This window comes from Pezoporus flaviventris, unplaced genomic scaffold, assembly GCF_033815535.1.
Source record: "Pezoporus flaviventris isolate CSIRO_AGI_PZ_B2104156 unplaced genomic scaffold, CSIRO_AGI_Pfla_v1 ptg000002l, whole genome shotgun sequence".
NCBI classification, from domain to species: Eukaryota; Metazoa; Chordata; class Aves; order Psittaciformes; family Psittacidae; genus Pezoporus; species Pezoporus flaviventris.
Genome location: NW_026892550.1, coordinates 21,348,847 through 21,372,870, shown reverse-complemented (window position 1 = coordinate 21,372,870; position 24,024 = coordinate 21,348,847). Strand labels below are relative to the sequence as shown.

Genomic DNA, 24,024 nt, shown 5'->3' with positions numbered 1-24,024 from the left:
GAATGCTTGTCTTAACGGTATTTTACAGCCATATAGATAACCGTACACATTATAGAGGTAGGAGCTGCTCTTCCAGATACTCCTGCAAGAAATAAGAGTTGAGTCTTTGCCAAATTCTGGTGTATACCTTCATCTAACTGTGAAAGATGTTTGCAGCAATAGGGTGAGAAAAATGAATGACTAATCTGCTACTGGATCCTCCCCTACCTCCCAGCTGAAGGAGTGGTCAACTACAATGGCTGCAATTTGCAAAAATCAGTAATATTTTTTTGGTATGTGTTCAGTATACAGAAGTCAAAATTATAATAAGCATCAGCTCACCAATGTATAACTGACCAAAAAGGAGCGTGTCAACTGACATACTTCAGCTAATGTATTTTCTGTCTTGAAAAATTAAAAAAGCTTTAAGTTAGGGTATGCTACAGTATTAAATCAATAAGCCAGACACCAAGTCATCATCACTGATCAAGCTAGCACGATACAAATAAGTTCTTCTTCTGTGTTTATGACATTTAGAGATTCATTGAGAAGAGTATATCACTGATCCACATGGAGCCTCTGCTGCAGTTAAAAAGTGACCCGTATGCAGTGTGTAATTCACAGCACATAAATGTAGATAGCTGTAAACATAAGTAGTTTAATTATGTTTTTTACACTTTTAAATACCAGTATTTCATCAGTTAAGGCAGCTGAAGTCTACTATGAACTTCCCTGATTTTGAAGCACTGTATTTTGAAGAGTTTCTATGAACATTTAACTATCACTGGTTTACCCTTTAAGTACTGACCCTTCCATATTGACCACACAGCAAGAAAAACTTTCCCGCCTGAAAATGTTTCTTTTCTTCTTCAAAATAGAGTGCGATGCTCTGATAATCTTCATTGGTAGCGCTTTCCGAACCTGCAACAGATAGACAGCAATGACAGCAGTGTTCTCAGTAAGATAAAAGCCCTACTGAAGAAGCAAGATCTTAGTCTAAATTTTGTTTTCCTACTGATATTCAAAGAAAACCAAAGCCAGCTAGACTCAAATTATGTCTACATTTTTTCCCTATTTAATCAGATTAAATGTCAGACATTAGGAGCTAATAGTGGAGTGAAATACTTGTTTCCATAGGTTTTCTGTTTTTTTAACAGACACAGTAAAATTACATTACTATAGCCTACTAACGAATTTTTCCATCATGTCTTGGCAAAAATAAAACAGCGCAAGTGATTATGAGATTATCACCTAATTATTTCTCAGAGTTTAAGAATATGCAAGTATGTATTGCACAAAGCAAGCCTATGAGGATCAGTGTGACCATGTGGTAGCAGGGAACACAACATCTTCTAACCAAAGCTTGATTTTACTGTGTGAATCTAAACCAAAGACAGCCACCAGTCCAAAGTAAGTTTTCAGCTATTTTTCCATCCACTTAGATTACAATTAGAGACACTGTATTTTGGATAGGAGAAAAGGAAAAAAGCATAAGGAGCAGCAGAACAATAGTGGCTACCTTGACAAGCAGCTGCCACAATGCATCACTAAGCTAGCTGCTGCCAAGTTTTCAAAACCTTTGTAACAAGTATGTTTTTTAAAGGAAGAGATTACTTGAAAATATGAGAGAATTTGGTAGATATGCATGTGGAACTCTTTGCAAAGAATGGTGCCTGACACAGGTGAAAAATTACTACATTTATTGCAAGTCGAGAAGCTGGCCACTGACTCAGACTAAAGTCAAAAACAGAACTGCACTAGCTACTAACAAGGAGAAAAATAACTGTTACAGCTGAACCCAGGACATGGGCTGACATGTAAGTCAGCTTCTCAGTCAGGTCTCCTTTTTGTCTCCCACTGAGACAAGAGGGGGTTACAAAGGGCCTTAAAGAAAAAAAAAAAAAAAAGAAAAAAATGCAAGTGCTATACATATTTAAGGAAAGAGCTGGAAGTATGGGAAAAAGGATAAAAATCAAGAACTGTCCCAGTAAAAGTGTTAGTTTTGGAAAAGCGGTACTACATATATCAAGGTCAAAGAAAGGGATCCCTCAATGAACACAAGCAGCACAGTCTAGACAAATACTTTATGGATAAACAGAAAAATCTTCAGCACAGACAAAATCTGAAAACAACCTAGACTGAAGACCAAGGGAGATACCTCAGCTGAAAGCAAAGCCTAGCTTGTAGGCCTGAATCAGACACAGATTTGCCAAAAATGTCCATGGTGACTGGAAATGGAAAGCCTGGGAAACAAAACGTCACACCCCTTGTCTTATGATTTGAAATCAGTTTAAACCAATTAAAAGAACAGCAAACTATTAACTTGAAATACTCACTGATGATATCAGCATAAATCTCCATCTTATTGTGCTGTTGAGCTAATGTGAAAGCTTCATTATTGCACTTGGACATGACTAGGAACTGGATGGCAGAACCATAGTCACCAAGCTGGAGGAAGAATCTAAGAAGAATGAACAAATTAATGCCTTAATACTAATGAGCATAATGACTACATTAAATGTTTTAGAAATATAGTATATTTTGTGGCACACCAATATGATATTTATATCTTGATTATTTTAAACAGATTACTAAAATTAACAGCATAAATAATACAGTATGACAACTTTCATTATCGTTTAAACTTCAGGTTAATACAGTTTTAATCAGAAAGTTAAAAAGAAGGAAAAAAAAATAATCAGCACCTGCTCAGCTGTCCAGATTTTACAGAACTCAAATCAATAAACTGAAATATAGTCATTGGCCAAGTACCAATAACTAGAGTCTGGTATGTCAGCAAGCCTCAGCAGCTTCCAATAGGTATGGTCTCTTCCACCATTTTTTTAGCCTGCAGTGTATGACTGTTACCTGGCCACCATCTTTGCTCCATCAAGAGACTGTGTTTCTCTCACAATATTAACAGCCTTCTCAGGATTATTGAGGTGATCCAAATATAGTCGAATTACACTATCCCATTGTTTTGCATGCTCATAAGCTATCACAGCTTCGTTGTACCTGTAAAATGATGGTTCCACATCAGTTTTTCTAACTTTTAAATAACTCCTTACAATAAGGTGTGAAAGAAAGTATTTTGCTGCTGAGAGGTTATTCTGTGACACCTTCCTTTCAGTTTGCATATAATAACCTTGTTCTGCAATTACTATGCTTTTTTTTGGCTCTATTTAATTTTTTCTTGGAAGAATGAAATCAGAGAAATCTCTACCACGATACTATTTTTGACCTACTTTGCTAGCATCTCTTTTGGTATATCTTAAAAGCAGTTCATCTGTTCCATTAGTTCTGTATGAAATCACTTCGGAGTGAGAAAATTATAAAAAACAGACGATAGCTAGTTGTACAATGTAAAAAACGAGATTTCTGTTCTGTAAACAAGATCAAGAGATTTCTCATTCTCACACTACACAACTGACACAAATAGTATTTTCTAGTCTCATCAATGCAGACATTTAGCTTTGGTCCTGTTTATAAAGTATCATTATTCTGAAGCACATTTACTGATGGGTAAAGACAAGTAGAACCTACATTCTGTGATTACATATAACCTATTTTGGGCTTTCATTTCAGCCAATAATTTCACATTATTCAATATTTTGCAAGTGCAGACATTAAGTAATTTGGTTCTAGAATGAAAAAAATTCTTTCACAACTATTCCCTTTGAATGTCATTTAAAAATCACAGGTGAGGAGTCATTAGAAACAAAGCAAACTCTTCAATACTTTGCTAAGTGGAATTCAATACACAGTGTATTTTAATGATTTTGGTAAAAAATATTAATACTTAGACAGGAAAACAGTAAATTAGAAACACATCTTTGATACTAATGAAAGGTCCTTAGATTACATTTAAAATCCTTACATGACACCTTAAGTTTATGTATTTCAGAATGCATTTTCACAAGGCTGTTTTATGCAAAATTTAAAGCCTGTCTTTAAGTTTGTTTTTTAAAAGGGTAATATCTAATAACATCGATAATGACAACAAACAATAACTTTCATAAAAAACATAAGGATTAAAACTCACCTGCCATCTGCTTCCTTGGCCTTTGCATATTGTAGGTGAATCTTTGGAGATGAAACATGAGGAAGAAGTTCACCAACCTTTGCCCTAGAAAGACAATTGTTATTTAATAAATATATCTGGTTTCAAATTTTTTCCAGTAAAACAGGCATATTTATACCAACACTAAAAGAAGGCTAAAAAAGAACTAAGTGCATGTAATGTATAAGCTTTGAAGGCACTTTAATAGTCTCAAAAAGCTGCACTTTATAGATAAAAGAACTGGAAACTACAGACTGCTTTATGAAGGTACAGGCTTAACGAAGGACAGTATCTTCTCATTAAATTTGAGATGTATAAGTGCCAGACCAACCATTTTTACATCCAATATTCTCTACTTAATCTACAGTAGAACAAGCAGCACTGTATTAAAACTGTAATCTGAAAGAATGTGAAGAGAACAGAATGCCAACAGTACAGGTGCAGCTGTGAATACTTCTTGATTGTGTACTTAAGGCAATGTATTTTATAACTGAAGGAATTTGATGAACTAAATAGTAACTACACAAATAAAATTACTGAATTCAGTGCACGTGTGTGCATGTGCACACGCACATTAAGTATTTGAAATTGCAGGTAACTAAACATAACGGAAAAAAGAAAAAAGGAAGACTATCTCCCATTTACAATAAGACTATTTAAAACAACAGAAGCTTCTGAGAGAACACTGTTCTTGTTTCAGCTTGGGTGAAGGAACAATAAAAATCAATGAAACATACTCAATGAGACAGTTGTGCTATTCAGAGAATCCTTCCTTTCCAAAAAGTACCATAGCAAGTTCTTTGAAATACACCACTTCCCTGAAAACAGCACTTACCAGTTTTTACATCGGATGTACACTGATGCTGCCTTGTCATAATACTGTCCCTTTTCATAGAGCTGAGCAGCTTCTGAAAATTGCTACAATATTGGAAATCATTAAAACATCATTTCTAAATTAAAATAAAAAAAATTCAACAAATAGCTTAATGATTTCACTTATTCAGGTTTAGCTTTATTAACTCTTTTGAATACCTTCATATTCTCCAGAATAGCTCCACAGTCTCTCTTTAGCAACCTACTGGGATGTTTAATGGCCTGGTTTACCCCTCGACGGATATCTCCGACTCGAATAGACATTTGAGCCACCCCAGCAAGGCAAGCTTCATCATGATCCTGGTACTGGCAATCAAATGAAAAGCAGTAACTATACATTATACATTAGAAATACCAGGTCACAAAAGCCACAGTAACCAAGCACTGAAGCAAATTATCAAAACATTACACAGACTTCACAAAGTCAATTTTTGTCTCAAAATTCTTGCCTAGCTACAGCTGTCACTTAGAACTCAGCTTAGTTCTTTTCTTAAGCTTTAATTTTTACATTTTACTTACAAGATCTGTCCAGACCAAGCACACATACGCTTTACAGACAGCTCAGTACTACTCTCATTTTTCCTCTAAAACCAACAGGAGAGAAAAAAGAAACTACAAGCAGGATATTTCCTTTAATCTTTTTTTGTAAGTGGTAAGGCCACTGATGCTTCTTAAGGCCAAATGGCTTGATTTCAGAAATGTTGCTATTTCTCTGATTATGTTCCCTAATTATCATTTAAGTCGCTGAATAGACATTATGCAAATATTATCATAGAATTATAGAATGGTATGGGTTGGAAGGGACCTTAAAGCTCATCTAGTTCCTGCCCCTCTGCCATGGGCAGGGACACCTTCCACTAGACTAGGTTGCACAAAGCCCTATCCATATTATTATGTTAGGGGAAATAATGCCCGAATAAGGAAGGATCTACTGAATACGTTAATCTTCTAACACAATCCTTGCTTGTCTTTATACAGATAACAATTCAATAAAGAATAACAGAAAGAATTATTAGGACCTTTGTTATAACAATGAAAACCCAAGCAGTATTTTCTGACATTTGCATGTCTATTATGAAACTGCTCAAATTATAAAACCTAAATCTAGTTATGCCATGTTAATATAATGTCAATAATGCTTTACACCTAGAGAAAGCATCATTCTGTGTATTAAAAATAAGTGTGAAGACTACTATCCCAAATGAAACACTCATACAGACTTAGAGTGGAATAAAAAAGCCCACCTGAATTCAAGTGAGTCTGAAACATGACAATGTGTAGTATGATAATACAAATGCTATCATTAGTAAAATGGAATTACCTTATTATTTCCTGTGATTCCCTTCTCATAGTGTGACAGAGCATTACTATAATCACCCCTAAAAGAAAACTGGAAGTTATACAGAGAATAGTTTTACTAGAAAGAGATGGTTACCTTCCTACCATACAGATTATACATGTATCTGTCCTGCTTTAGACATAATGACCGTACAAGAATGTGAAGTATGCAAAAGATGGACAGTTACTCATGGCACTTTCTTAGCACTTTATCAAGCTATTAGCCAAAGATGTAGTCTGTCTCTTAGTCTGTCTCTCAATTTCATTATAGTGAGACCAATAAATCTCCCTTGAAAGACAGGAAAATAACCTATCTGCACAATACACCTCAGTAATCTCATCCCTACTTCCTTATTTTTCTGTGAGATAAATGAAACTAACCTTCTAGAATTATTCTTGAATTTTTACAACATAAAAATGAAGGCAGTTTTTTTCCTCAAATACATTCAGAACTCAAGTTACAGATGGTTGCATTGCTTCATATGCCTCTGTTCCTTCCTTTCTGTGACCAACAACTGTCCTCTCTCAGTGCCAGGGAGACAGAGTTGTCTAACAACTCTATTAACAGATGAGTTTTTCCTCTTGGTTTAGACATTTAAACCAGATTTCATCTGGGAAGAATTGCCTAGAAAATCTTTCTAAAATCATGGCAACTGGTTAAAACCTTCTCTCTTTCAGGGACTGACAGCCTTGAAATCTGACACTCACCTACCTATAATATGTAAGAAAATGAAGGCTAATGGGTATTTAATGAAAGAAAGGCAAAAGGCAAGGCTTTTGTCCAATGTAAGAAGTGTTAAATGGTGTGAATTTTATTTTCCACCAACTTGCTTGCAAGAAAGTATTTAGTCAGTAGATGATCATATTATATAGTGCATCTTCCAGCTGCAAAGAAGCCAGGTATAGTGAAATTAATCAAAAGTAACTATTATTTGCTAGCATATGTCTCTAGCATGAGGTATTCCTTATAAAACTACTCTTCTTTATACTATAGCTGCAAGACCTCACAGAATCCTCTCTCAGCAATGTAGTTAGCTGATGTATCTGACAATCACAGATTCACAGAATCTCACAGAATCACAGAATAATTAGGGTTGGAAAGAACCTTAAGATCGTCAGGGATACCTCACACTAAACCATCTCACCCAAGGCTCTGTCCAACCTGGCCTTCAACACAGGGATGGAGCATTCACAATTTCCTTGGGCAACCCATTCCAGTGCCTCACCACACTTACAGTAAAGAACTTCTTCCTAATATCCAATCTAAACTTCCCCTGTTTAAGTTTTAACCCGTTACCCCTTGTCCTATCACTACAGCCCCTAATGAAGAGTCCATCCCCAGCATCCTTATAGGCCCCCTTCAGATACTGGAAGGCTGCTATGAGGTCTCCACGCAGCCTTCTCTTCTCCACACTGAACAGCCCCAACTTTCTCAGCCTGGCTTCATACGGGAGGTGCTCCAGCCCCCTGATCATCCTCATGGTCCTCCTCTGGACTTGTTCCAAAAGTTCCATGTCCTTTTTATGTTGAGAACACCAGAACTGCACACAATACTCCAAGTGAGGTCTCACGAGAGCAGAGCAGAGGGGCAGGATCGCCTCCTTCAACCTGCTGGTCATGCTCCTTTTGATGCAGCCCAGGATACAGTTGGCTTTCTGGCCTGCGAGCACACACTGAAGTTGGCTCATGTTAAGTTTCTCATTGACCAACGCCCCCAAGTCCTCCACAGGGCTGCTCTGAATCTCTTCTCTGCCCAGCCTGTAGCTGTGCCTGGGATTGCTCTGACCCAGGTATAGGACCTTGCACCTCAATTGTATCTCAATTTATATTCTTCTAGTGAGCATGAGTATTGGTTTAATCTTCTTACACTGCAACTTTACAGGAGAACTTACGTGAATTCAAGCTGCATTGCATATTCCTTTGATAGGAAAGGGACCTGGTCTGGAGCCAAACGCTTAGCCAGCTGAAGTGCACTGTCCCAGTGTTGCAAGTCTTTTCGCATCTATTAACAAAGAACAGTAAAATTTTCTGATGCAAGTATTAAATTCTGAACCTTATGTTATTCTAAATACAAATGTAGAGCTAGTGTTCTAGAAAGATTCAGGTAATTTGAATTCATCCTAAAAGAGTATCTGACAGTCACAAAATGGCAAGAACAAAACCACAAGAGGGCAGAATTATCAGAAGGTGAAACAGTCCAACATTAAGGTGGAGATGAAAGCATCTGCAAAACATTTACACATCTTAAATGAATACCTCAAGTGCAGCAACAGGACAGGAGGATGCCAGATACAAATCCTGAGCCAGATTAAAATCGCCAGTAAACATGGCAAGATGTCCTGCTAAAAGGTTGTGTTCTTCTATTCCCTGTAAAATGATGTAATAGGTGCAAAAGTAGTCCAAGAGAAAAAAAAAATATTGTTGTAAGTAAAATAATTTAGTAAGCACATCAAAACAAAACAGTTTTGTATTCTACAACCATGTGCGTTGAATGGATTCTACAAACCAAGGAAAAGCCCTCACTTTCTTACTGGAAGTCAAAGTCACTACAGCTAACACTGTCCAAACTGCAGTTTGTGGAACTATATTCTTAGGGTACTATTTCATACACTTTTAGATATATGACTTTTTTTTTAATTAATAATAGTGGCCTTAAACATTTTCTTAAAAATGACAAAGGAAAACAGAGCTTCCAAATGCCCGAGACATGAATATTTTCAAGCAAATGCAGAAAGGCATGTTGTGCATTCCAGTAGAGACTGCAACCACTTAAAGAAAAAAACAAGCAAGAGTTACATGGTTTGGACATTTTCTCCTCAGTAACTATTAACTCCCTTGAAAATAATTCACCTTCTACTTTAAAAAACAACAAACCAAACACCAAAATCCCCAGAAAATAAGAACTCAGCAATTCTTAAAGAAGAATTAAATCACCATATTTCCTATTTAAAGGGGACTTTACATTTTACCTTTATTTGTTCTAGTGACATCACCATCCCAGCATTACCAAATGTCCGATAAACACGTATTGCAAAATCCACCTCCATATGATATAAGCAAGCTTTGCCCAGCTCATTCCACCCAGACTGGTCATTCAGAAGTCTGCACAACTCCCATGCTTCAGAAAACCTTTACAAGGTAAAACAACATTATTAAAACTATTTTAATTTTAGGTATTAGTCAAACATAAAATTCCCTCTCGACTCTTTTTTTTCCTAATATTATGGTAGGGAACAGATGAAAAGCATTTAATTCTAAGCCACAGAGAGAGAGAGGTGTCAGGAAGAAAGGAGAAATACAAACACATAACTTAACAGTTCTGTTTCTCCTGTTTCTACCTCACTTCTTCAGGAAATCATCTGCTTTCCCTACTCTGGCATTGCTTCCATTATAACGATTTTACATTGCTTCATTACAGTGGGGAGTATGTACAAGCACCTTTGGCCAGTTTTGGAAGAGACACTGTCATAGAACTCTGAAGCAGTCCTGAAAAAAACTATGTCAGCTTTTACTTGACAGTGGAAAACAAATAAAGCACCACTAGGCCAATTATTCAGCTTGGTCTGTATAGACAGCTACATGGACTCATGGATCAATCTGATTTATCAATATTCATAATCACATTTTTAAATCACCAGGATATGCTATACTGAGCTATAAGCACAGAAGAAAACAATTTACACAATATAATTAAAACACAGATGTACCTTTTCAACGTTAAAGTCTGAGTAAGCATTTGTGTCAGCTCATTAGGTCCCAAGTCTTTCAAATTGCCAAGGAACCTGTGAGTGCTCAGATACATATTGTTTGTTTTCCCACTCGGAGTCTGACAAGTTAATTCTCCATTATACAGCAACAAAGGCTTGTGGGAAAAGGGGACTTCTGTGCCACCTGCCAAAATAATCTTTGACCCTAGATTCAAAGATCAGGAGGAAAAGAAGACATCATTTAAAATATCCCTACGTGGTAAGAAGTGTAGCAAACAGTCACAGCTGAAATAATGTAGACTTGCAGGGCATTAATTCAAGGTGTCCAATTCTGGTAGTCGCCATCAACTGCACAGCACATATTTTTCAGTAAAGTAAATATACATAAATAACATAAATCTTCTAAACTAGTACCATCATTTGCCAAGTATTTGTAGGTATATTTCTTAATGTTTCTCTGCAAAAAAGACAGAAATTTCTATGATTTTGGTTAACTGTAAGTGAATGCAAGTTTTGTCACCCTGCTCCTAAAATCTTCTCATTAACATTCCAAAATACAATTTTGAAGCACAAAGTGCAAATTTCAGATAAAAGACTGTAACAGCAAGAAACTTAGGGAGTTAGGACCAAAATGCTTTGCTAGAGCTTTACAGAGAAACCCACAAAGCAACTAGTTTCCTACCAGTTGTACTACAAAGCTTCTGTACTACTGTTTATTTGTACATGCATTATAAAAATATTTAAGACAAATGAAGACTCAGAACATGTTTTACTTTATCAACTGAAAGAGTGAATAAGTTTTTAAAAGCATTTACATTACCTTGAATGGCATCCTTATAAAAAACGTAGGTGTATGCTTTATCATCATCAAAAGCAACAAAAACACCTTTATCCATTGGCCAGTGTTCCCACAGGATTCCTTTAATAGTTGGTGAGAAGTCTGGAATCTCATATAATCTATCATTTACCTACAAACAATGCAGTAATAAAATTACTAGCAAATGGCTAAGGAGACAAACCAAATATTCATCTCTGTTATGATTAAAAAGAAAGAATATAAATAGTGCAGAAATATGAAAAATTAAGAAAAAGTTTTCTTATAAGCAGCAACTCTAAATAACATAATAGTTCAAATCAGAAGGGAAGTAAATGAAGAAAATGCACACTATGTAAATGTTGATTACTTTTCTTAGAGAAAAGGTAGGGGGACAGGCAGTGAAACTGGCAGAACTTGTTAATGGGCTAAAATATCTGTATTTGAATGCACACACACATACAGTTCTGAAACTACTCATCAGGAACTTAGTATAATGAAATTGTCCTGATCTCACATGATGGATTTAACTTTTTTACATTATCATTATCTTCAAGCCTTCTTGCCAATTTCTCCTACCAGCATACACATTGGATTTGACAAAAAGTTTATTGAAACACCATCTAGTTGAAGAGCCTGCTTGTAAATATAATTGTATGGGTATCCCACACTAACTTACTGGGCAGTAGACAAAGCCATCACTTTTGTCATCTATAAAAGCCAATCTGGTTCCATTGGGATCTGGAAAAACTTTTCTCACGCTGACAGAATGCCGATATTCATTCACATATTGCCAGTCTTCGATGTAGAAATAATTAATAACTCCAGTCTAACGAGAAATAACAGAAAAAAGCTAATAATGATATCAGTAAGTGGCATGCAGATAACTAACTTAGCTGTAGTTTCTCTGATTTTTAAGAGTGCTGAGCACAAAGAGTTAGCTTTAAAGAAAAATACTTCCAGGGGGGTTTTTTTGGCTTCCTTCTTCATTTACAGCTGGTTTTGGGCAGGACAGGAAAATTGAGGTTTTCTGGGGGGGAGGGGGAGTAAGGAGTTGGAGGTTTGAGGTTTCTATTGTATTTGTTGTTTATCTCACATGTTATGCTGTATTTCCTGTACAGTTCTCCAAAGAGGAAATGCCTGCCTCGCCACTGGGAGAAGCTTAACCTTCACACAAACCTGGAAAATCTGCCTCCAAGGGAGAAACATTATGAGAACAAATGTACATAATTCAGGGGGGAAAAGCAATCAAACTGATTTGTGATTAATGCTTATTTCAATCTGTTGCACAAAGAAGAAAAGTAAAAGGAATCTTTTGATGTCAATTGTAAAATCTGCATCATCAAATTGATCAGTTGTGAATTTAGTACTTTCAATTTATTAGTACCAGTTCAGGTACTGAGGAAGTAGGAAAGCCCTCAGCTGCTGCAAAACCACTCAAGTTACCAAAAGAGTGATAACACCAGAGATAGTGAGTCTGCCTTTCCTCTAAGGACAATACATCAGCCTATGTCACAAAAAGCTGTGTCACAAAGAGCACAGTACTACAATGCTAAATGTGCCCTGTATTTCCAGTACCAGAAAATACTCCTCATGCACAGGAAAATCTCCAGAAAAATCCATAAGCATGTTCACATCCTTCTTCAGTGCCCTCCTAATTCCCATCTTTGTTGAATTGCCTAAAAAAAATTCTCTTCAGGCAAAGGCTTCTATAATAAGTAATGACTTCCATTTATGCTATCACACTTGTTTACCCCAGTACCTTTTTGTCCACACCTATCACATCACCACCTAAATAAACAAATTTGCAAAGCAAAGTGACGTTTTTTCTTTTATCTGGAAGACATTTTGATTGCAACCCTTTCACTAATGCAATAGAATTAAATTCTGCTATTAAAATCAGTGCTTTGCAACAAACACTAGTAAAAGCAAGAGTTGATCTTCATGACAATGCATCTTATATAAATGCAATAGTAAAGGAACTTGAATGTAAATTTGACTATATTTGCATAAAGTTCTTGCATAGAAAATAATCCATTGTAAACTTCTCAGAACCTTTTTTTTCTTCCTAAAAGTATAGGTAATAATCCAAATAATTCAGACAGAAGCAATACTCACATCTGTACCATATATGAGGAAGTCACTAGTTAAAGCATGGCACAAAATCTGGTATTTATCACCATCTGCTGGGAAGAGTCGAGTTTCTCGTTCTTCTTGAGCATCCAAACCTTCACCTTCTACCTAATTATAAAGAACAGAATGACTTGAAAAACCCTACTGTTAACAATGAAGTATCATACTTTTGCCTGTACCAAACTGTAAGGAAAGGAGATTAATACAAACCTGCACATCCCTCAGAACCCCAGCACCTGCTTCTGTCACATTCCCCCAGAGATTTTTTAATTAAAACTTGTTAAACAGTTCATAAGGAAACACTTTTTCTTCACCTGTTTCAGACTAGGTTGTATTTCTAAAGCCTACAGGAAGTCACCTTTGTATTTTATTAGCCAGTAAAAAATTCTATGGAATTTTTATTTTTTTTACCTCCATTAACAGAAGTTCAATTTTACCTCATTTTTTAAATTAAAACATTAACTTGTTCAGCTTAGATCAACTCATTACTTCAGCACTCAAAATTGCCAGAGCTCTTACCATATGCAACTGGACTTTACCCTCGAAGAGAGCAGCCGCATAATCGGAATTAAGGTGCATACTTGCTACAGTTCCCAAGTACTCCACATCTTTAAGCTTTTTTACATCTAAAAAATTAAAACAGAAAATAAAAAGGTAAAAATATTTTATTTTGTATAAGTCTTCGCTTGTCTAAATCCGCAGCCCAGTAGCCAGGTGTGAAAAACTCACAACTAAGCAGAGAGGGGATGGGTCACATGTAAACAGACTTTCTTCTTAGCAGTCAGAAAACTGGTTAGAAAGTACAAAAAGCTCTCTTCCTATGCAACTCTGACTAGTATTTTTACAGTTTTGATTAATGGAATATTAGTCAAAAAAGTTGATGCATAAAGAGGCAAGAAAACTTTAAATCCACTGTCTAAAATTTGGACATAGCATAGCCATTCTACTTTGCCCCGTGCAAGCAACATGAACATCTACCAATTTACAAGCTTAAACCCTCTGATCATATAGTCCCCAGGTACTTTGCCAAACTTCATATTTAAAGACACTGTCCAATAATGTCTCAAAAGCCTAAAAGTCTTGCATTGGTTAACATGACCTGAAAAAAGAAACAAGAAACATTCTACATTTTGTTACCACTACCTTGAACCTAAAGTTTTATTTCTATTATTTACAATGTGTTGTCATAACTGCTTCAGCCTGTGAAGATCATTATCTGGTCCTAACAAGACCATATGGCAATTCAAGTTGTTACTGTACAATGTGTAATGTTCAGAACTCCTAAACACAACACTGAATTCATAAAACACAATGATGCAGTAATTTTTAAAGAACTGAATTTATGCTTACTATTCTCTCCAAGTGCATAAAACCAAGCCCGATTGTTCATTCCTACAGCCAAATGATAAACACCAATAGCCACAAAACTTGGCTCTACTTCAACAGAGACTGCGACTGGTAGCTCCTGTAAGAAAACAAAACAAAACCATTTTCATCCACTACTAATACTTACTTTACTTGTATCTAAATGAAGTTTAAAAGGAAAAAGTTATCATACTCTCTCCACATGATTTGCTATAGTAACTTCAAGAAGGGAAGTGAGGTATGCAATCCGTGTATTGCAAGCATCTCCAAGGATTGGAAGTTTTGTCAAGAAAACATGGAGGGATCCTATTCGTGAAGATACTGCCAACAACTGTCCATCATCTGTCCAAGCCAGCTTGTCTACACCTAAATCATTCACAAGGTTTTGGGAGGAAAAAAAATGAAAATAAAAATAAATCTTCTACTACTAAACCCAAGAAACAATTATTTTGCTTTAAAATGTGAAAACGGTAGGAATTCATATCTAGGAATATGAATGAGTACTAATGTACTCAAACATAACCAATTAACAGAACTCCAAGACCAACTGGAATCACTCAAACTAAACCCATAACATACTAATTTAGAATCTTCCTAGGAGTGAAGAGTTGGCAATAACTGAAGCATTTATGGATACTACAGGAAGAGATAATAGTGGTATCTTATTACCCAAGAACAGAATCTTGTAAGAAAGTTCTGGAAGCCACAGGTACAAATCATGTGTATCAGGATGAGAACAGATTAAGTGTCTATATGCCAGTACAAGTGATACTGAAAAGCACAAAAAAAAACCCTAACCACCAAAAAACCCCGTAAAGAAGCAGAAGCCAGTTAAGGAATTATTTTAGTAATCTAAATATACTGTATTACAGATTCGAAAAATGAAAACATTAAAGAATTGAATATTCTGAGAGCTGTACTTCTCTATACTTTGAACAGACAAACCAAAATACATCCCCATTTATCTGTGTGTCACCTAATAAATACAAGCTGTGAAAGAAAGAATTTATGGTAAGTGCTATATTTACAGTTTTTTCCTACAACAGTACTTTCATCCATGTAAACAGAGTCACCATCAAAATTCTGTTTTACCTGATTTATAATAATTTCTGTCCTCACGGAGACTTTTGACATACCTTTGTTTTCATCATCCAAGTTTATTATGGCATACATTTCTCTCAGGTCTGACAGGTCATGAATTTTAATGCTACAACAAAATAAACAGTCATTCTCACCAATTTAAATTTCAGTAATCATGAACTGGAAGAAACCCAACCCAATCAAGACAGCCTAAACAGAGAGAAATTCAAAATGCCTTCTGTTTCTTGAAAAGCAACAGACACTCATTATTCTCCATCACCCTAAATAGTATATCACTATCACTGTACATAATGATTTGCTCAGAGAACCAAAATTTGAGGAAAAAGGCACAAATCCAATTCAAGAGAGCTTGGGAGCAGGAAACACAACACACTTAGTCCCTTTTGACCTGTTACAATACAGGTTAGGTTAGAAACACAATCCTGATGGACAAACATTGCTTGAAACACAGACTTAAAACACTAGCTTTCAATCCTGTCTCACATAAAAAGGGACAGAATAAGAGTTCACTTACGCTACCATACTACTCAATATGCTAAAGAACTCCTTAAAGAAATAACACTTATTGTACAACAGCTGAAGTGCTTGAAGTTGCACCATGTTTTGCTCGTAGTTGTACCACTCTTGATGTGCAAGTGTCATAAGACAAGTGCAAGAACTGAGGACAGACAGAACAGTCTGACTCCTACTACCATTCAGCTCTGTTTTTGCTAAAGAATTCGGGTATCACAGGAGCAGGGAATAGCAGACAAGGAGCTAAAGGAGCTACTCCATCATAAGTACAACCTATTTTTGGAAAACTCCACACTATTTTTTTTCCTTAAGTGCTTACACATTTATATGTTTGTCTAGACTGCAGGTAAGACCAAACACCAGGGAGGAGGATATCAACATACTCAGTACAGTTTTAAATGTTCTCCTATCGCTAAGCTGATGTTTATGTCCAATCAACTTTGTAGCCAAGTATCATAACAGAAAAAGAAAGAATCAAAAGGAATAACCTTTACTGTTGTGGTTAATTATAGTTGCAGAAATTCTGGCCAAAAATTAGCTTCTCCTAACTTCAGGCAGAGAAGTAGTTCCATGGAGCAGCTCCTCTCACCTCCTCTGTCTTGACTTCTTCAGGAGCCTTGAAGCCTTTGGAGGCCTTGGGGAGCCTAGCTTTAATGCCTAACAGCTACAGTTAAGTGAGATTAATTCCATTCTTCATGTATAAATCTACCACTTACCAATTGTCTCCACACGATGCAGCTTTGTTTAATGACTGTGATATAGCAATGCTGCTTAGATTATCCTTATGATTATGAGCTTGAAAGATTTCTTGACCTATCTCACGAATGTGTGTAGAGATTACTACCAAACACCCTCGTGAGAAACCAATCATAATGTAGCCATCACCATACCTGTTGCAAAAAAAAACAACAATTAGGAAAAGAGATCTATTTATGCAATGTGCAAAATGCATTTTCTTTCAGACTACTGAGATAAGGAAAATAGGAAGATAGGAAAAATAATAAAATTATTTATATATATATATATAATGTAGAACACCACAGTATAAAACAGATTAAGGAAAAAATAACCAAAGATTCTTAAGGGACAAAATCATGCTTGCACCCAGAGTTCACTTTTCTACATCCTATAATGCCACTTCACTTTCATCAAGCTGCATACATGGCAGGAGAAAGATCTCTAGTACCTTTGCTGGAATAAGCATACCATAAGACAGAAACTTTCATTTCAATGTTCTGGCTGACTTAGTCCCATCAAAGCTATGCTAAAAATAGTAATACCAGTCACTGTGCACTTAAGGCATACTACTGCAAAAAAAGTGGACAAACCAAAGCTACAATCTGTGTTTGTGAATACATGGTCTGTTTACTTTTCATAGTGTCAAGTAGAAATAATGAGGTTAAGGCAGAAATAGTTACAGCATGCAAGGATGAATTCAAACAATATTTCATCAGCTTAGTAGCAAAGAAATCACCGCCTGGGAAACAGCCCAAGTATGCCTTGTTAGACATGCGGCCATAAATTAAGATGCATATAGCTAGAGGTTTTCTTACACAGTTGTAGTGTAAAAGAATAAACAAACTGGCGTTAAAAGACATGGTGTCAGGATTCAAAGATACAGAAAAAGCACAGCTGATTTTTCAGTTCAGAGTTGGAACTTCTAGCTTGGGATTTCTTCAAAGGACAATTATCAACTGGATTACATAGCAGGAAGGCTACAAGAACTTTGCACAACTTGTAAACCAACAAGCTGGCTGAAGGATACAACTCCACCCCTAGATCTTTTGTTAGTTACAAAACAACCTATAACCCCCTCAGTTTAAGCTACTGTCAAGATAGCAATAGGATCAGTGTTCTAAAGCTGAGCATACCAACAGCAATTATATTTGAAAATACTGCTTTTATATAGCCATTGAATTGTCAGGTAAAATAATTACAAAATGTAGACTTGTGTTTTGAAAAGAATTATTAAAAAGGCAACAATACATCCAAGAAAAATCCAGTGTATACGATTTGATATCCAGCATTTATCAGAACTACAGGGAAAGTCTTCAGCTTGTTAACACCAGAATGCCTCATTAAGTTATTCTGCTCACCATCTGTAGGATACAATACTGCCATAAGCCTGCTGAAATGTCAGATCAATCGGGTTATCAGGATCATTCAAATTAAAAAGAAAGAGTGTCTTCTTGCCGACCACTACACTTACCTGCCAATGAAGGAAAAGAAAAATTAACTTGATAAGAATGACATCACTTTAAAATAAAGCCCTACATCTTCACTAAAAGACAAAATGTAGGACTTTTAATAATCCCTAAGAGTCTGAGGGATCTTAATTCTGAATCTTTATCAACAGTGGATGAGATTTTCAGGATAGTGTCTTTGTAAGCCAGTGGTTCACAGACCTAAATGCAAGCCCAGCAGAACACATCTCAAATTCAAGACTTTTCCCTACCGAAGTATTAAGTCAACTCCATTTCTTCAGAGGAAAAGGCAGCAGTTGATACGGAGTTACCCTGCTGGACTACTCTCTCTTGAACTACAATGTGGTTTTCGATCCACAGAATTTTTATCTGTGAGGTTGAAAGGAAGACTATCACAACACTGGTATCTCAAGTAATTTGATTAGATTTCAGAGACAGAAAGACAATTCCAAAAGAAACAGCCTGCTCAGTGTGTATTAAACATGCAGTATTTACAGTCTGATATAATTCTAAGTGACTGCATTTTATTTAAAGAATTCCAGAGATGTTTGACGTAACAGTGGAAGACAGAGTGACCTTTGGTTTTTTTTTTAAGATTATTTTAGAAATTATTTTAGAGCAAGAAGGAGCAGCTTGTTTCACCTTATTCTTTGACAAAGATGCTCTGAAAGACTATTTAGAAATTTACTTTACATTACCTGCTGTTCCAACTTTCCTTGTCTGAAAAACAGACAATGGTTTATTCCTAAAATAAGAGCTGGAAGAATGAAATACAACACTGGTATTTTTAAACTGAGAATAAAGGCATGTGTTAACCTAAAATTCATTAATCCAGAATTACAAACTCAAATTCTGACCTATAATTCCCAATGTTACCTCAAATATAAAAAGTGTATTTCCTGCCTTTTGAAACAATTTGTTTATAATTCTATTGCAGCTTAATGGGTATTCAAGAAATATTATTTCTTAAATTATTCTATGAAATTACAAGAATTATGTTCTGTTGCAGGGCAAGATTTTAAGCCTAGTACTACTTATTTTGATACAACTTGTTATTTTGTGTTTGGGTTTTTTGGTTTTAAGTCATAAGTAACTGCCTGGAAGTAACTGTTACTAAGCCAAGCCCTTCTCCATTGAATAACAGATACCTATATATAGGCAATACCTAGATCAACAATAAATGCCATGTGGTTTAGAGCTGTTGACAGACCATCCAAGCACAAACACCAAGAACTACAGAATCACAGAATGCTCCCTAACATTGTAGAGCAAACTTGGGAGCTGTAATAAAAAACCCTGGGAAGTCTACACTACTGTGTACTCCAGAATGCAGCAGAAGAAATCAAGACTGAAGTCCTCGGTGCCTGCATTTTCAAAATACCTGTTAATTAAATTTCGCTAGGAAACAAAAAACATTTCACTCCATGCAAAGAGGCAAAAACCTCCTACAGGTCTGTCAAAGTAAACATGGGAAAAAAATTGGGGTTTTGACACCTATACTCCATGGATTCTGCGAGAATTTAATACGTTGCATAAGTACACAGATCTGGACAAATTCTAACACAGTACCACCTTTCTATCCATGGATTTTCTGTTTTGTCTTGGTACTTCACTGTTTCATTTAATAACATGCTCTGCTAACAGTTATCATGACCCCATTTTTCTGTACTTCACCACTGACCAACCTGATGGACTTTGAATCATCCAAGAAGGATGATGGAGACAATAAAACTAGCCATTTAGGCATAGGCAGGAAAACACTCACACTAGAAGACTGCCATCGAGGCTTCTAGTCTAATTGATGATGAGATGAAACACTAGAAAGCAGTGTTCTGTTTCCAAAACTGGCAGCTGAAAATCAGCCCTCTGAAAGGCATCTCTGCAATTTTGACAGTCCTGCTCCATTTTCACCTGCCACGTTTCATATACTGTTCTGTATTTATATTGTATGTATTTATTTAAGTCCCTGCACACATCTCCATCTATTATGTTAACTACCTGTCCTGGGTTCAGCTGTAGTAACTATTTTTCTCCTTCTTAGTAGCTGGTGCAGTGCTGTGTTTTCAACTTTAGTCTGAGAACAATGCTGATAACACACCCATGTTTTTAGTTGCTGCTAAGTAATGTTTACTCTGATCAAGGACTACAAAACTGCCTTGTTACCTGTCATATTGCTAACCACTGCACTTTTCATGAACATACCTTAATGAACAAAGGTGTATGGCTTTACTTTAAAGGAAAGCTTTTGGGTAAAAAAAAAAATCTTCCAACACCAGATTTTAAATAAAGGAGGCACAAACTACTTCCTGGCTCATACTGGTTGTCAGCAGAAACCCTGAAACATCAGACGAACACTTTTAGCAGTATTTTGTATTGACTTCTTACTGTGCTTTCCCTGGTTGATACTCTTTCATCAGTCTTCATAACTGAGAACTGCATATCACTGGGATCTGAGCTCACTGAGGTCTGCAAGAAAGAAGTTCAGGTTGAGAAATCAACAGTTAAAGTAGCAAATATTCATGACAAATACCTGCATTATTTCTGCATTCTGTTCATTCTAGTGTTAAGGATAGAGCATTTAGTATCAAAACTAAGAAAAAAGTTGGAGAAAATACAACTTCCATTTGGATCATAATGACACGCTATTATGAGTTCTGGGCCCCTCACTGCAAGAAAGACACTGAGGTGCTGGAGTGGGTCCAGAGAAGGGCAACGGAGCCAGTGAAGGGCCTGGAGCGCAAGTCTTATGAGGAACAGATGAGGGACCTGGCAGATTTTGATCTGGAGAAGGCTCAGGGGGGACTTCATCGTTCTCTACAACTGCCTGAAAGGAGGATGAAGCCAGGAGACGGCTGGTCTCTTCTCCCAGGTAGTAAGTGTTAGGACAAGAGGAAACAGCCTCAAGCTGTGCCAGGGGAGGTTTAGACTGGAGATTAAGACCAGTTTCTTCTGAAAAGGGTGGTCAAGCACTGGAACAGGTGGAGTCACCAGCCCTGGAAGTGTTCACAAACTTTACAGACGAGGCCATAAGTGGCATGATTTAGTTGCAGCCTTGGCAGTGCTGGGGAATGGTTAGACTTGATGATCTTGAAGGTCTTATACAACCTAGCTGATTCTATGCTAAGTCATGTGAGAGCTGTCCAGCGCTGCTACTGCAGTAGTCAACTTAAGACTGCATTCATAGGATCCTCTTGTAAAACAGAACAACATCGGGGATGAGAGAAGTGTGGTTAGGCAAGACCACAGTAGAATTGCAGAGATGCTAATATCATAAATCAAGCTGCATAATACAGAGGCTCAGATGTTTAGGTATGCCTTCATCCTGCATGAGGTTTCCCAAAGGCTTCTTGTCCTTGAAAGTAGGAGTATTGAAAAGGCATAAGCTCCCATTGGTCCCAGCTTTCTCAGTAACCATGAGTATTAATGTATGCCTTAAAATCAAATGGGTTTTATAAATATTACCTGTCTTATAGTATCCCCTTCCTGATTGCTTATAGTAATTATTTTGTCTTCACCGCCTAAAGCCAGAAGGTTTTCAGTACTCCAGCAACCACAAGTAATCCGCTTAGTATGCTTACCTGGAAAAGAAAGAAACCTATGCAACACAAATGAACACAACCATAAAGAAAAGCTGGGATGGAAATATCCTCTATTTGGCCACCCAAACACAGATTGTCTGAATGCAAAACAACTTATAGGAGCAATTCCAAATTTGAGAGGGTTGTTTTTGGTTTTTTGGTTGTTTTTGGTTTTTTTTTAAATCCTCTACTCCCAGATGTAAGTCTTTTGACCTTATAGGAACTTGCACAGCCCTTGTTCTTCCATTTTCTTGCAGTAAATTTGGGGACTGTGCTATATCCTTAATCTTTCTGTCCAGAGGTACTCTAAGCAGGTAAGGAAAACTAATTTGGCAACAAGAACAGCCAAGCAAATTCTTTCAAAGAAAGATAACACAGGTTTCCTATGAGGCAGTATCAGGTGCATGTAATATATTTTTACCTTACTACACTATAAAAATATTCAGGTAATTACAACAGAACAGAAGGTGCAAGTTGAATATGAATACATTTGTGACTTGCATGTTCATACACAGAACTAAAAAGGAATCTAAGTATATTAGTAAAATTTCACTTTCGCATACATAAGCTTGATTTCAAGCCAGCACATACCAAGAACAGAAATCTTGCGAGAAGTCTGTCTGTTATATATAAGTAAGTTTCCCTTTGAGGTTCCAACAGCAAGTAAAGTTCCAACTCGAGACCATAGTAAGAAAGACATTGCATCCCTAAAAGAAAGAAAAAAATTACTTTCTATAGTAAAGAGTCCTTTCATGTACCTGCGTATAAAAACATCTGCATATTTGGCTTGATGTTTATGAAATCACACAGAGTAAGAGAAATTTTAAATTTAGCAAATGTTCTCTACAAGTATTAGAATTATTTAAGTGCACACAAAATAGTGAAAGTAGCAACAAGTTATATGAAGTAATGTAGTAAGACTTGTACAAATGGAAATGCGCCTGCAAACATTAATAGTCTTGAATGGAATCTCGGGTAATTTGGCCACATATACAGTTCTTATAAACCACACAGAGATACCATGAAGGTACGTGAAATTTTCCACTTTCAGCAGTATTTTTTTTGTACTTCAATAATCCTATGGATTCAGCCAACTCCAAGTGAACAGGTCTAGTTCTAGTCAATGTAATAGAGTCAGAAAGAGGCATTTTAACTTTCAGAACTTTGAGTTTCAGATACAGCAAGGCCTATCTGCAGTATACTTAAGGGTATACTTAAGGATACTATACATCATGTTTTTAAAAAAAGCCTCTTGAGGAAAACAATTTTATTCAGAATTTTCTAATTAGTGCAGTTATTTCCACTGATGACTCTCCCATCTTTTTAAACTTACTGTAAGCATGCAATAGCAATTTGAAACAAATTTCAGATATTAACTGACACGTGAAAAGACCTCCAGTATATATTAGGTTTGTGGGTGAGGGGTTTTGTTTGTGCTTTTCTAATTTTAAAAAGAAGAGGACACCTGATTATCACACCATTTATGTATCTTAGTGCTTATGCTTACTCTGCTTCAGCAATAACACTGTGACAAAAGGATTAGACACTTCAGTTGATATATACTCCTGTTTTAGGAGGATTATATTTTATATATAATCCTGTATTAGCAGGATTGCCTCCAATAAACAATTTACAGAAAGATCATGAAGGAACTGCAGTAGCTGCATACTCCATTCTGGTAAGTACCTTCTATGCTCTTTTTTGCTTGCATACTTGCAAGTTACTCTTCCCCACGAAATATTTGTTCACACATGAAGAGATGTGTTCCTTCACACAATAAAACTGATATATACATCTTCATAAATTGCTTTCATTATATTAATAGCTGTAGTTTAAAACTGATTTATTAAAAAAATACCCCCAACCCCCTACTTGGGAAAACAAAAAATTGCCAAAGTTGATGTATTTCACCACAAAATTATCAACAATAATCATTACATCTGTGCTAATAAAGAGCGTTGTTGATAATGTAGTAACTAATAAACATTAACAAATATGTAATGACTAATGAATAATCCACAAATACCTGAACAAGATATACATATAATGCTACATAAAATTCATTAGACAGTAGAAAGAAATAATCACTTTAAATACCTCATTTGTATGTGCACTCATTTGCTCGTTTTGAAACTGTTTTCTAACATGCGACTCAAAATTCTACCAACAATCTTCAAAACAGCTCAATTAAATCATGTATAGGCTGGTAAGTCCCTGTATTTTGTGCAAAGTGTCAATTCTTTTACTTTTTCAGGAGTGGAATAACTTGTATAGAAGTTATTTTTTGTTTCAGTACAGTTCAAATTCAGTTTCAACATACACATACAGGATACCAAGCTGTAACATACAGAAATATCCC

General features: G+C 36.1%; 1 protein-coding gene across 5 annotated transcripts in view; it reads right to left on the bottom strand.

Annotated features, from left to right (window-relative positions):
* WDR19 (WD repeat domain 19) overlaps positions 1 to 24,024 on the bottom strand; it is a 43,764-nt gene that overhangs the window by 13,868 nt on the left and 5,872 nt on the right. For 2 of the 5 annotated variants that reach the window (XR_009746543.1, XM_061471029.1), the window contains exons 5-27: positions 22,257 to 22,372; positions 21,550 to 21,665; positions 20,473 to 20,553; positions 17,980 to 18,092; positions 16,600 to 16,773; positions 15,406 to 15,476; positions 14,463 to 14,635; positions 14,255 to 14,369; positions 13,424 to 13,530; positions 12,890 to 13,012; positions 11,451 to 11,600; positions 10,778 to 10,925; positions 9,958 to 10,162; positions 9,220 to 9,379; positions 8,507 to 8,617; positions 8,143 to 8,252; positions 6,234 to 6,291; positions 5,072 to 5,218; positions 4,875 to 4,957; positions 4,022 to 4,105; positions 2,848 to 2,994; positions 2,316 to 2,440; positions 788 to 900 (exon numbers count right to left, since the gene is read on the bottom strand). Coding sequence is in view for 4 of the 5 variants with exons in the window: in XM_061471029.1 (XP_061327013.1) it covers positions 788 to 900; positions 2,316 to 2,440; positions 2,848 to 2,994; positions 4,022 to 4,105; positions 4,875 to 4,957; positions 5,072 to 5,218; positions 6,234 to 6,291; positions 8,143 to 8,252; positions 8,507 to 8,617; positions 9,220 to 9,379; positions 9,958 to 10,162; positions 10,778 to 10,925; positions 11,451 to 11,600; positions 12,890 to 13,012; positions 13,424 to 13,530; positions 14,255 to 14,369; positions 14,463 to 14,635; positions 15,406 to 15,476; positions 16,600 to 16,773; positions 17,980 to 18,092; positions 20,473 to 20,553; positions 21,550 to 21,665; positions 22,257 to 22,372 (2,830 nt within the window). In the remaining variant the exon portion in view is untranslated. Of the gene's footprint in view, positions 1 to 787; positions 901 to 2,315; positions 2,441 to 2,847; positions 2,995 to 4,021; positions 4,106 to 4,874; positions 4,958 to 5,071; positions 5,219 to 6,233; positions 6,292 to 8,142; positions 8,253 to 8,506; positions 8,618 to 9,219; positions 9,380 to 9,957; positions 10,163 to 10,777; positions 10,926 to 11,450; positions 11,601 to 12,889; positions 13,013 to 13,423; positions 13,531 to 14,254; positions 14,370 to 14,462; positions 14,636 to 15,405; positions 15,477 to 16,599; positions 16,774 to 17,979; positions 18,093 to 20,472; positions 20,554 to 21,549; positions 21,666 to 22,256; positions 22,373 to 24,024 lie in introns of those variants that run through there. The other 3 variants (XM_061471037.1, XM_061471046.1, XM_061471055.1) reach the window with 3 other exon arrangements.